The 13,932-nt window shown below is 55.6% G+C and overlaps 1 protein-coding gene across 1 annotated transcript in view; it reads left to right on the plus strand.

The window, feature by feature from the left end:
• Positions 1-1,564: 1,564 nt before the first annotated feature.
• The window catches only part of PDE2A (phosphodiesterase 2A), a 43,446-nt gene continuing 31,078 nt past the window's right edge, over positions 1,565-13,932 (plus strand). Inside the window, exon 1 of the mRNA XM_021532453.3 lies at positions 1,565-1,776. Within this exon, the coding sequence (XP_021388128.2) occupies positions 1,709-1,776 (68 nt within the window). The 5' untranslated portion in view covers positions 1,565-1,708. The remainder of the gene's footprint in view (positions 1,777-13,932) is intronic.

Genomic DNA, 13,932 nt, shown 5'->3' on the forward strand with positions numbered 1-13,932 from the left:
TTTATTCCCTCCCCTTGTGCCAGGAGGTGTGAGGTTTCATAGAAACCTCTGACCTGAATTCAGTGTAGGATGGGTGTCCTTCCCCAGGGTCCCTCTGGGGAGTGGAGCTCCCATGGGTTGGGTCTGTGGCTGGAGAGCACAGGCAGTGCTGGCACTGCAGCAATTTTTACCCTCTCCAGCCACTCTCTGACACTGTCCCACCCTGCTGACAGCTCCCACAGCCCATGGAGCCAGCAGGTTCAAACTGGGGACCACCATGCGGGTGGGACTCTTTACAGGGCATCCACTCTCTGGCAGGGACCTGTTCGTGGTGCAGTGCTGTCCTATATTATAGAATCACAGAACCATGATTTGGAAAAACCCTCTGAGACAACTGAATCCAACCATTTCCCAGCACTGCCAAGCCTACCACTAAACCATGTCCCCAAGTACCACATTTACACGGCTTTTAAATCCCCCCAGGCAAGGTGCATGCGGTGTGTGACAACCGCATTGGGGAAGAAATTGTCCCAAACTGAAACATCTCCTGAAACACTTGAGGCCATTTCCCTTACAAAAGAGGAAATATATTGCTCAGCGCTGCTTAGTGCCCTTAGGAAAACAACCTGCCTGTGGTTTAAGTGTTGCCTAGTGCAGCTCAGTACCTCTGGGGCAGGAGCCTGTGGGACCAGCGCTGCTCAGGACCTCTGGGACAGGAACCTGTGGGACCAGCGCTGCTCAGGACCCTGAGACAGGGACCTGTGGGACCAGCACTGCTCAGGACCTCTGGGACAGGGACCTGTGGGACCAGAGCTGCTCAGTTCCTCTGGGACAGGAACCTGTGGGACCAGCGCTGCTCAGGACCTCTGGGACAGGAACCTGTGGGACCAGCGCTGCTCAGGACCTGTGGGACAGGGACCTGTGGGACCAGCGCTGCTCAGGACCTGTGGGACAGGGATCTGTGGGACCAGCGCTGCTCAGGACCCCTGGGACAGGAACCTGTGGGACCAGCGCTGCTCAGGATCTGTGGGACAGGGACCTGTGGGACCAGCGCTGCTCAGGACCTCTGGGACAGGGACCTGTGGGACCAGCGCTGCTCAGGACCTCTGGGACAGGGACCTGTGGGACCAGAGCTGCTCAGTTCCTCTGGGACAGGAACCTGTGGGACCAGCGCTGCTCAGTTCCTCTGGGACAGGAACCTGTGGGACCAGAGCTGCTCGGTACCGCTGGGACAGGACAGGCTGGAGCGGCGCTTTTTTGCTGCCGGTGCCACCGGGGCAGTGCCAGCACACGGTGACGGGGCTTGCGGTGCCAGCAGTGCCGGGGGTGCAGGGCGGGCCGGCTGCTCCCGCGGGGCGAGCGGGGAGGGCAGGACCCGCGGGCGATCCCCAGACAAAGGCAGCCGCTCCCCGGCGCGGCGCGGCGCACGGGCGCGGCCGGGCGCGGCCCGGGGCGGCGGCGGCGGCGGCAGGTGCGGCTCCTCCGGTCCCCCCGGTCCCTCCGGTCCCCCCGGGCCCTCCGCCGAGCCGCTCGGCCCCCGCCCAGCCCCGCGGAGCCGCAGCAGCGCCGTCAATCAGCGGCGCCCCCGCTCCGTCCTCCCCTCCCGCCCGCTCGTCGCGCCGCATCGGGCTCGGTGACAGCGGCGAGAGGCTCCGCTCCCAGCCAGCACCGAGCACCGGGCGCGGCGGCGGCGGCGGGGCTAGGAGGGCTGCCCGAAGCATGCGGAGCCATGGGCCAGGGCTGCGGACACTCCATCCTCTGCCGGAGCCAGCCGTACCAGGCGGCCGCGTCTGACATGTGAGTTCCCCTCTCGCCGGCACCGCGGATGGGGGACCGCGCCGAGAGGGAGGGATGCTCTGGGAGTAATGCTGGGCAAAGGAGCGAAGGAGACGTCAGGGACGCAGGGAAAAGTTCCTCCTGCCTGACAGCTGTCAGGGAGGGGGTGGCAAGGAAATTACAAGAGGCTGCGACCCCTCCCTGTTTCCCACTTGCCACCTATGTTAGCCCTGGGGCAGGTCATCGCTGTTTTTTCTGTGCCAGAGGGTTGGTGTGAACCGAATCTCCCCGTTTCCCCATCACCCTCATCCCATAATGTTTTCCTGCAAGGGTAGAAGGCTCCTGGCCCAGTGGTGGGCCGCAGGGGGGTCCGGGTGACTTTGTGAAATTCAGGTCAGGCTTCTGAATTGTGGTTTTGGCAGCTTCACGCAGGGCTAGAGGAGCCGGCCCCTGCACGCCCACCCGCTCACCAAACAGATTTGGGGGTCCCAGTGTCACAGTGCCTGTCTGTATATGGTCAGGTGGGAATGGGGCTACAGGGGTCCTGGTGGTCTCGTGCTGCAGCAGGCACAACGGGCTGTGCATGAGAGCGTGGGTGACCTTGCTGAGGGATGACAGTGCTCCCTGGAAGCAGGGAAGGGTGATGCTCTGAAAAGCCCACGTGGGAAGAGGAGCTGAGCTGGCTAACGGGAAGCTTGCAGTGTCTCAATTCCCATTGCCCACGGGCTTGGCTGGACTGGCACAGACCCCGTCCCTGTGCACACGCATGTGCAGCGCTCACGGCTCCACAGCTGCTCGGGAGCAGGCTGTGCACGGACAATTCACAGCATGTGGGTGCTCTGCCTCCTGGCTGCCTGAGATCTGGGGTGCTCCCAATGCTTTCTCCCCCTGCTCCAGTGGGAGCAGATCCCACATTTCGAAAAACCCTCTGGGAGGGGGAGCTGAACCACAGGAAAGAGGTACAGGTCTAGGGCACAAAGGAGGAAAGCTTCTCAGCGCTTGGATTCCTTTGTCAGAGAGTGCCAGCTGCACATGCTCAGGCTCTGGCCCAACTGCCTGGCTCAGCTGCTCACACCAGGACCACCAGAACCAGGAGGCACGTTGCTGCACTGGAATGTGCCCAGGAGCAGCCTCGGGTCTCCTGGAGCAGGTGCTTTGGGTGATGACAGGACTATCGGGGTGCAGGGAAGCTTCCATCCCTCCTGCCCCAGCGCGGCACATTTCCCTCACCAGCTTTTCACACCTTCAGGAGTTGACCTTTGGGTGAGAACCTTGTCCCTCTCCATAGAAAATACCCTCCAGCATCTCTCTTGTCTACATGCAGTGTGTGCCTTGGATCTGTTTTCACAAGGCCCCAGTAGGTGCTGATCCTCCTACGCTTCCGTGGGTGCTGGGTCTGTCTCTGCAGGCAGCATCCTTCCCTCAGCTCTCCTGGCTCACTCCCTGCTTCTGTGTGTGCTTTGTTCCCTGCAGAGATCCTCTCTGGTGCTGCCTGAACATGTGCACATGTTCTTTTCTTTAAGCAAAACACACAAAGGTCTTGAAATACCATGCGATCCCCATGTTCCCTCCTGCCTCTGCTGCTGTTTAAAGGCTTTTAGAAAATGTAAATGACAGAAAAGCTTGGTGTAGCTGGGTTGGCTGTGCCCAGGTAGGAATTGGCAGGCGAGGTAGGAATGATGAGTCCAGCTGCTATACCCTTTTGCCCAGGATATGTCCTTCACAGATATTTGTCCCTGTTCCTGTAAGGGGTGTATAGAGGTGGAAAAGCTTCTCAAGAGTTGTCAGAGGACAATTCCCTTGCCCTGCAGTGCTCCCTGGAGGGGTTGCAGTGGTGAGCTTAGTGGTGTGGGGAGGGATGTTCTCTGCTCCCTGCCTCCCCTCCAGCCCTGTTTGATGCTGCCTGGCAATGCTGCATGAGGCTGGGATCCAGCGGTGGCCCAGCTCTCCCATGTGCATGGTGTGTTTTTTTTTTGCACAGGGATGCAGGTGCAGCATTTTCCAGGTCACGTTTTAACCCATTTCCTCCTTTTCTCCCGCTGGGAAGTGTGCTCTCGGGTGGGTGGACGCTGACCTGGTTAGAGGTGGGTGGGGTGTCAGGGTGCCTGGAGCTGCTGCTGTCACAGCATCTGACAGCAGCCAGGGCTGGGGAAGAAGCAACCGAGCTCTGCGGATGGAAAACACAGAGGAGGAGATGCAGCTCTGAGCATCCCTGCGGGAAGGATCCAGCTCAGCGGAGGCTGGGAGGGGTCAGGGCTTCCTTCAGGGCACAACACTCCGGGATGCAGGGGGCATGAGCTGGGCTCAGCCACACTTTGGAAGCCTTGGAGCACCTGCAAAGCTGAGGGCAGGCTGTCAAACCCCTTGGAGAACCCTCCAGACCTTTCAGTCCCTGGGCTGCACGTGTGAAATGTCATGGAAAATACCACCCCCATCACTCCACTGTCCTGTCAGTTTGGCCCAGATGTCTCTGCTCCCCTGCCAGGCACTCACTTGTCAGGGAAAGGGGTTCAGTGGAATGAGGTTAACCTGGTCCTCCATTGTTGGGGTTCTTAGGTGATGTTCTCCAGGTTTTTCAAAACCTCAGGCTCTTCCTGCGCTTGTAACTGGGGCTCTTCAGGGTCACCCACCTGCCTGTGCACCTGGCCCTGGAGCCTGCAGGTGTTTGTCAGGGAAAATAGAGGGAAAACTCCTGGTTGCAAGCTTCCTGCATTCTGCATATGCCAGGAGCTTCCCAGCACCCTGCGCGTGTCCATGGGAGGTCTCCAGGGTGAGCACGGAATTTCCCACCCATCACCCCGGGGCATCTCCCTGAGCATCTTCAGCTTCAGATCAGCCAGCTGTTTGGAAGTGTTGGGAATTGGGCCAGATTCTGGCTCTGTTAGTGAGGACTCTCACCGAGTGTGCCCTGGCCATCATCTACAGCAGAGCCCTGCTCATCCCCTGTGAGCTGTGCTGCTCTGGGGGCTCTGGGAGGCTAAGCATCCATCTAGGGCTGAATGCAGGATTCCCTGGGGGCAACAGTGGATGCAGCAGCAATTTCGGGGAATCCCTCTTTCCTCCTGCTTCCCTCTGACCCTGCTCCTTGCTTTTACTTTTGCCTCATTCCCAGCTCCCACGTGGCTCAGCAGGAGCTGTGCTGGGCTGTGGACAGAAATACCAGCAGGGCTCGGAGCTGCCTGGGACTTTCTGCCTATCCAGATTTCTCCTGTCCTCCTTAATCGATGGGCTGTTTGGAGGGGGGAGTGAGTTGGACAGGGAGTGTTGGGAGATGCTTTGTTTGCTACCATGGCTCCATCTGCACAGCAGCAGCAGCAGCAGCAGTGGAGTCAGGCAGTGGAGAGGCTGCTGAGGAAACCTGGAGCTCAGTTTCCCCCAGCTGAGGTGTCAGGGTGGGTGGGGGGGGTCTCACCTGCCTTTCAGCAATGGGCAGTGACAGCAAGATTTGATGTTTGAGGGCTTGGAGCCTGAATTATGGGATTATTGGTTTGGGTTGGAAAGAACCTTAAAGCCCATCCAGTTCCTTGTCCCTGCCATGGCTAGGGACACCTTTCAGTACACCAGGTTGTTCCTCATCCAATCTGGCCTTGTAGGGAGATCTACAAATGTGTAGGAAGGTGTTTGGAAACACCCTGTAGGAATCTGTCCCCAGACCTTGTCATCCACACAAGATCCTCAGGGAATGGACCAGTATGGCAGCCCATGGGACTTGCTGGGTGTCAGCTCAGGAATGTCCCTGAGGCTGGTTATTTGGCAGCAGCAGCCCTTGGTCTGCTCCTGTCCCCAAATTCTGCTCCTGGACCCATATTCTGAGTTCTGCCTTCATCACTGGTGTGTGGAGTCAGAAGGGAGGAAGGACATGGGAGAATCTTGGGTGGGTTCAAGCCTTTGGGGCCTTTGTCAGTTTGTATTTCTGTGACAAATCAAATAGAACAAAGAGAAGGATTTGGAAGTGGGATGGGGTGCATTTCCCAGTGAAAATATTAAACCCTGACATTTTTGGCTATGACTGGGGCTGGCTTAGGACTTAGCCTGTGCATTGCAGCCATCGAGGACAGCCTTGCCATGTGTTTCAGCAGCCCCAGAGCCCTTTGCTCTCCACCCAAAGAGAGAAAAGCAGACAGCAGTGCTGCCAGTGCAGCTCTGGGACAAAGTGATGACTTAGCCAGAATCCTCCTCTGGCTCCCAGTTGCTTCCCAGCCCCTTCTCAGTCTGTTAATAACGTGCACGTTTCAGCTGGGTGACTCAGAAGGCAGTGAGAAGATATTTATAAGGAGCATTTGAAAGGCAGAAGACTGGTGGAGGGTTTTCTTCCCCCTTTTCTTCTCTTGAGCTGGTGCTAGCTGAAAGTGCCTGTGCTTGGCTTGGCTGTGGAGTGAGGTCTGGAGGGTGACCTGTCCATGTCCCCTGAAGTTCAGTGTCTTCTTGCTATGGCGTGAAGATGCTGATGCTCCAATGAAAACCTCCATGCAAACCCCTTGTTGTTGACAGGCACACTTAATTTCACCCCACTGCAGCAGAGCCCTAATGCCTGCGAGGGCAAAAGCTGGCAGGGCAGTCAGGATTTGGGAATACAGGGATTTGCAGCCTCTAAAGTGTTGGCAGAGATCAGCCTGGTGAGGATATTGCTGCTTGGTGGTGATGCTCTGGGATGTCTGTGCAGCTTCTTGCTAGTTTGGGGTTTATCCTCACACCAGAGCTGCCCTGTGTACTTACTCCTGCAGCAAGGATGTGTCCACAGCCCTGTCCTCAAGCCAATACTTAGCATGAGCCTGGCTGGAAGGACACAAGCTGTGGGTGTTGCTGTGTTTTCCCTTGCTCTCCCCAAAACTGGGGCTTTCCCCATGTTCTCTACTGGTGTGATCACAGACAGGTGGATGGCAGCATCCTTCCTGCATGGAAAAAGCAGGTGGAAGCCATGAAAGCTTTAAGTAAGAAATTGGGGTCCAGGAAGGTGGTGCTAGTGATGGGGAACAGTGCCAGAGTCCCTGACCTCCTGACTCAAGCAGGGTGATGGCAATTTTCAAGAATTTGATTGTCAGCTGCTCAAGCCAGGAACTCCTGCAATGGGATGGAATTCCTGCAGTGGGATGGAACTTCTGCAATGGGATGGAATTCCTGCAGTGGGATGGAACTCCTGCAATGGGATGGAACTCCTGCAGTGGGATGGAACTCCTGCAGTGGGATGGAACTCCTGCAATGGGATGGAATTCCTGCAGTGGGATGGAACTCCTGCAATGGGATGGAACTCCTGCAGTGGGATGGAACTCCTGCAATGGGATGGAATTCCTGCAGTGGGATGGAACTCCTGCAATGGGATGGAACTCCTGCAGTGAGATGGAACTCCTGCAATGGGATGGAATTCCTGCAATGGGATGGAATTCCTGCAATGGGATGGAATTCCTGCAATGGGATGGAACTCCTGCAGTGGGATGGAACTCCTGCTCTCCTCCTGAGAGGAGGGTGTTGGATCTTGAGCATGGGCATCCTTGAGAGCTGCAAAATGTGGGGACCCTCTTGGTCCTTCTTCAGTGCCTCAGGAGTAGAGCTTGGCCTCCCTTTGGCTGCTGAGGGGCTGAAGCTGGGCCTGAGGTTAGGAGTAGGGTCAGAGCTAAGGTTAGGGGTAGATCTAAGATTAGGGTTAGAGTTAGTTATTAGTCAATGCTAAAGTTTGACTAAATTTAGGTCTGGATTTAGGGTTATGATCAAGTTTAGGGCTAGTGCTTGGATTAGGGATAGATTTAAGGTTAAGGCTAAAGCTAAGTTCAGCTTTAAGTTTAGATCTAGAGCTAAGATAAAAGATTTAGGGTCTGGTTAGATCTAAGAGTAGTGTTAGAGTTTGGATTAAGTTTAGGGCTGGTGTTTGGTCCATGGCTAAGTGTAAGGTTCAGGTTAGTATTAGGAGTAGTACTAGTTTTAGGTTCATGCTTAGGTTTAGATTTAAGCTTAGGTTTAGGGTTATCGCTAGCCTAGATTTAGGGTTAGGGTTAAAATTTTGCTTCAGGTTAGTTTACCATCTGTGTTAGAGCTAGATTGAAGGCTTGGTTCAGTGTTAGGGTTATAGTTAGGTTTAGATTTCGAGCTAGGCTGGGTCTAAGTTTAGGGTTACAACTATGCCTAGTTGTAGGTTTATTGTTAGTTCTACGACTAGGGTCACAGTTAGTGCTAGACTAGAATTAGTGTTAGGTCTGCCAGGACAAAGGCATGCAGTGCTCCATTCTCCCTCAGCAGAATATGCTCCATTTTCCCCATCAGCACAGTCCTGTGGCTTTCCCATCCCTGCTTTTCCCCCCTCAGCTGAGCCAAAGGCTCTCTGGGACCTGTAATGTGCTTTGATTTTGTCTTGAACCTGTCCTGGCCTCATTGGGGAGTGGGACAGATGCAGAGTCAGCAACATGCTGGATGAAAACCCAAAACTGGAATGTTTTGCTAAAGCTCAAGTGAGCAAAACCAGTGCTGGCTGTGGACAAAGCAGGTCTTGAGGCATGAGAGGTGTCCATCTGGAAATGCTGGCAAAGCTGCAGAGGGCCAAGCATTCCCCAAAATCAGCCCAAGGGCACTCAGGCCCTGAGGTGCTGTTTCCTCTGGTCAGACCCAGATGCAGCAGCAGAGCTGGGTGAGCTCTCGCTCCAGAGATGTCAGAGGAAACAAGCTGCTCCCGGTGGGAGCTGGGAATAATGAGCCCTGCAAGGCTTAGGAAGAGGTTGGGGGGTCCTGCTGTTGGGTCTGGCTGTCTCCAGGGAAATGATGCTCCTGGGAATGGCTGTGGGTGCCAGTCAGGCACCTCTCGCTGGCCCTGCACCTACCAGATCAACAGGACACAGCTGGAACTGCTTGGAGAAGGATTTGTGCTGTGTTGTGCCACACTGAGGACTAAGTGGAGGGGCCACCAGTGCCTCCACATGGTTTGGGAACCCAGAGTTCAGGGTTATGTCCTTGGGGCCCCCCATTTCCAGTTGTGACCATCTCCCTTACTTCAAGAAGATGAAGCAGCCTGTCCCACCGCGCTGCTCCTGTGGGCATGCAGGGATGGAAAGGGTGGGAAGAAGGTCTCGTTCCCCAGGAGGAGCACAGTGGGAGCTGGCTGCTGGCTGTGTGGGTGTGCTGTTGTGGTGAAGATGGAGTGCTCTGAGAAGGGGGGGGCTCGGTGCTGCTGGAGAAACCCCTCTCCCCCGCCGCGCGGGCAGGGACAGGGACAGGGACAGGGACAGCAGGTTCGTGGGCTGGTGAGAAGTGCAGAGTCAGGCACGCTGTGCACAGAGCCTGGAGGGAGCTCCACATGCCAGCCCAGAGCGCCGAGAGCTGTAGCATGGGCAGGGGGACCCCAGTTTTGTCCCCTGGTTGCCTCCCTCCTGCAACCCTCCATCTGCAGGCACAGCAGAGAACTGCTGTGGTCCAAGGAGGGACCATAGTGAAACTCTGGGAATCCTGTTCCCATCCTTACTGGTGCAGCTCAGTTGGATCCCAGCTCCTGAACCAGCCCTGTCATGGAGACTGTGACACAGGGAAGAGGACAAGGCTGGGGACTCTTTTCAGGTAGCACGTGGCTGCTGGCCATCCTCTGTCCAGGCACGCTGTGGCAGAGAAGATGGAGCCAGCAGTTTAACCACAGGGAAGCCATTAATTAATGGAAAGCATGTTGGAGGATTAAAAGCCTGACGTGCTCCGGCACTGGTCCCAGTACCGGAGTGGGATCTTGGCTGTGCCAGGGATCAGCCCAGAAGGGTGTGCCAGGGGAGATTTAGTTTGGATATTAGGGAAAATTCCTTCCCTAAAGGGGTGCAGCACAGGCTGCCCAGAACAATGGTGGAGTCTCCATCCCTCAAAGGATCTAAAAGTTCTGTGGATGTGGCATTTGGGGACATGGGTTAATGATGGGCTTGGCAGTGCTGGGGGAATGGTTGAACTTGATGGTCTCAGAGGGCTTTTCCAACCTCTGTAATTCTGTTTCCATATTCCATGTGGCATCTCCATGCCTGTCCCAGGGCTGAGCTGCATCTCTTTGCCAGTTCCATCTCTCCCTCAGTACCCACACCAGCCCCACCACTGGCAGTCCATACAGCCAATCCTCATCCCCAGTTGCCCCCTCTTCTCCTCGCAGGAAAAGCTGAGGCTTCAGAAGCTAAAAGCTCAACTCAGCTCTGGGAAATGGATTGAAAGTGTCAGACAGAGCCCCAATAAGCCCCCAAAGCATGAGTGGCTTTGAGCTATGTCATCTCTGGTCCCTCCACAGATGGTCCCCACTCCCTGCACTGACTCTGGCTCATGGGAATATTTGGATTTGAGAAGTCCTGGCCCAGTGAGTGGCTCCCACTTGTGCCGTGTTCACAGATGGAGGAGTCAGTCAGGAATCTGTGGTGTTGCCTGGGGGATGATCCCTGCTCCTGAGGAGATGTTGTTTGTGGAAAGCATGGGGCATGGAAAGCACAGGCAAGATCCTGGCTCCTGCTCTATTCACACTATTTTTAAGGGAAAACAATGCTGGAAAGGAAAAAAAAAAAAAATCAAAGGGTGGGCGATGAACACATGCTGAACCATCATCAACAGCAGTTTTCTTTCCCCCTCTAGTTATCAACTAAAAGGACTAATTGAAAGATGAGTTGGCAGCATCTGTAGGGTTGCATTTTTATCCAAAGATAATTCCCCAGGGATTCAGGGTAACTGTGTGCTTTCTCTCTCACCTTGCTATCCTGCCTGTTTTGGCTCCCTTGGGGTGCTGGTGGCTTTACTTGGAGGTCCTCATGGTGGTGGGATTTGCAAGGATGTCATGCAACAGGGGTGAACGTTTGCAGGGCTGCCACGCAGTAGGGACAGGGATTTGCAGCCTTGCAGGGCTACCAGGCTTTGCAGCCCTATAACTGAGACCAGCTGCATTCCTGTGGCTCCTGGCAGCCCCAGGGGTTTGCAGGGATGCTGTGGAGTGGGGATAGGGATTTGCAGGGATGCTGTACAACAGGAATGCTACACAACGGGGATTTGCAGGGTTGCCATGCAATGTGGACAGAGGATTTGTAGCCTTGCAGGGCTGCCAGGCTTCCCAGCCCCATCCCCGGGGCCAGGTACATTCCTGTGGCTCCTAGCAGCCCCGGGAGCTACTCTCCCAGCCTGGCAGTGGGGGCAGCTGCTTGCACAGGACCTGATGCTGCAGGGCAGAGCACCCAGAGCAGTGTGTTTGCCGAGTAAACAGGGCTCAGCCTTCTGCAGCCGGATCAGCAGCCTCCACACGTTTGCTCAGCAAATAAATCCCACCCAGCAAAGCTTTGGTGCCACCGGTCCCCATCCCCGCCGTGCTCCTGCCAGCTGCTCTGTCACTGCCCAGCGTGCTGCAGCACCTGGCTGTTGGGAAGGATGGATAAATATAATTATTCATAAATAATACAGCCAGGATGAGAACAGTCCTCCCTGCTGGCTGGACAATGCCCTTGCCTACAAGTAGGTCCAAGGGGTCAAGTGGACTGTTCCATCTCACCCCCCAAAATGTATGGGTCACCTGTAACCCTCCCCTAAAACACCAAGTAACCCCATTGGCCCAAGCCTTGTTCCAGCCCATCTTGAAGCCCCCTGATAAGGGGTCTCCAAGGGGCCAGATGCTGTCTTGGAACTTCCCTCCTCTTGGAACTTCCCCTCCTCTTGGAACTTTGTCTCTCTTGGATCTTCCCCCCTCTTAGAACTTCCCCCCTCTTAGAGCATCCTTTTGTCTCTCCCCTCCCCCATCCCCTCAAGCCTCGCTGGGTCTGGCAGCTCCAAGCAAGACCTTTCTCCATCCCCAATAAACCTGATCCCCCAAGAGCAGCCTTGAGAGATCTCTCATCTCCATTCACCCAAACCATCATGGAGCTCAGCGCTCCCTACACCTGGCCATGATTCTGCAGGTCTGGAATTGTGCAGGGCTCATGATGGCTTCAAATGAATCATGGAGGCTCAGCAGCCATCCCTGCCTTTATCACTCGTAGGTGCCAGGCTGTGCGTGCCCAGGTGTGTCCTGTGCTGGGTGAAACCCTTCGGCTCCAGTGAAGTGTTTTTGCTCTGGATTGAGCAATTGCAGGAATTTTCTGTCACTGCTGGAGGCTGGGGAAGATGGAAGCTGCATTGGCAGGTATCAGCCTGGGAGGCTGGCTGCTCTGGTGATGGAGGAAAGGTGTCTGGGTGTGTGGGGATCCTGGAGTGCCATGCCAGAGCACCGTGCCCTGCCTTTGCTGCTTCCCTTGCTCCAGGCTCTGCTGTGCCCCTCCTCTGCCCCAGACATGTTCCCTCTGGGGTTCTTACCCCCATAACACACTGCCCACAGCGAGGGCTCCACTGAGGTGGGGACAGACACCACCTCCCCCCTTCCCTTTGCCTGGAGATGGTGGGATGTGATCCCAGCCATCGCATGGGCTGCTTGGCTGTTGTTCCAGCTGTCATCTTTCCTTCCTCTGCTTCCCGTTTATTTCCCCCTCACAAATACACTTTTTAGCCCCTGCTGCCTGCAGAAATGGAAAAACTCCCTTTGGCCAGGCACTGTTGCCTACCTCAGGGAATAATTTTCTTCCTGTTCCCTCGTCCCTGAGGTGCTGGAGTGTGGGAATGCAGGGCTTCCCTCTGGCTGCCCTGGAAGGTCTGGGACCCTGGCAGGGGTCAGGAACCCCCCTGGACAGAGCCCCCAGAGACACTGGCTGTGATCTCTGGCCATGGAAAAGAGTTTTCAATCTTACAGGATGAATTACCAGCTCTGAGTGTTTGATATCAGTAATAATTAAGTGTGGCCTGGGTGCAAAAGTAAAATTTTAGGATTCTAGATTAGGGGTCCAAAGGGGACAAGATGGAGGATATTGGGTGTGCCTTGTCCTTTTTCTCCTTCTCCATGCCCTCCATGTTTCACTGTGGTGTTGGCATTTTTCTGTTGGTTCAGGCTGGGGACACACTGTCCAACGTAGGTGACAGATATTGGCACGTTATTGTAAATCCAGCCCAGGGAGTTTCTGGTATTTAATGTTTGTCACATCCCACTGAGGGCAGAGCCCCACACGCTGCCCTGCAGGACAGAGCTGGGCAGGGCAGCAGAACATGTGAGAGATAAACAGAATAAACAACCTGGAAACCAGCACAGACCAATTATGGCTTCTGCTTTGGCAGGGGGCTGACAGACAGAGACTTTCTACAATCTCAGAATCATCAATACCTCAGATTCTGACACTGGAGGCATATTCTTCTTTTTTCCTTCACTCCCAGAGCAGCAGAACTGTGGATTGGTCAGGATGTGACTGTGGGTACTGAGCATCCCATCTTGCTGCACCACCCCTGGTGGAGTGGGGCAGACCCTGGGGTCAGCACTGTCACCCCATGGGGACACTGCTGCTTTCCCTTCCACAGAGCTCTCTGGCCCTGGGGCCAAGCCACCCTCCAGCCTTCCAGCTCCTCTAAAGTCACCAGAATCACTTGTGCACTTATAGGCCACTAAGTGCTGTAATTACAGATATGCTTTAATTAACATAATTGCGTTTCTACACAAATAAAACATTTGGCACAGTTAATTCCAAGGCTGCAGCTCCAAACACAGGGCTCCCTGGCTCCCCTGCAGAGGTGGCAGGAGAGCTGGCAGAGAGTGGGGTTCTCACCTCCCTGCCAGAAGTTCACCCCAATCCGAACCAGGGCGTGAGCCAGAGCCCCCCTTCCCCACTAGAGTGCCCTGCCCTGCCTTGGTGGAGCCAAGTCTGTGCTGGCAGACACTTGGATTGCTGGGAGATGGCACTGGGCTTGCTGGAGCACTGCACTGGGCTCAGTGGAACAGAGCACGGGGATTTCTGGGGTGCAGCAAACCCAGGGGTTTGCTGGGACACAGGGCTGGACTTGCTGGGATGCAGGATTGCCAAGACATAGCACTGGCTGTGCTGGGCCATGGTGCTCAGGTTGCTGGGGTACCACACTGGGCTTGCTGGGATGCAGCCCTGGCTTTGCTGGGACACAGCTGAAACCCAGCTGTGCCCTTGCAGTTGTGCCAGGGGGTGTTCACCCTGGCTGGGCAATGGGCACAGTGGGTGAATCTGGCCCCTCCATCCCATCCCAGAACCTCCCACTGAGCTGCCCCCAGGGTGTTTTGCCCTCTCAGCACCCAGAGGCCTCCCACTCCCCAGTCCCTCTTTAGCAGACCCCAGAGCTCACCACGCTCTTAGGAGTCTTTGGATGAAGGCTGGAGCC

This window comes from Lonchura striata, chromosome 2 (genome assembly GCF_046129695.1).
Source record: "Lonchura striata isolate bLonStr1 chromosome 2, bLonStr1.mat, whole genome shotgun sequence".
NCBI classification, from domain to species: Eukaryota; Metazoa; Chordata; class Aves; order Passeriformes; family Estrildidae; genus Lonchura; species Lonchura striata.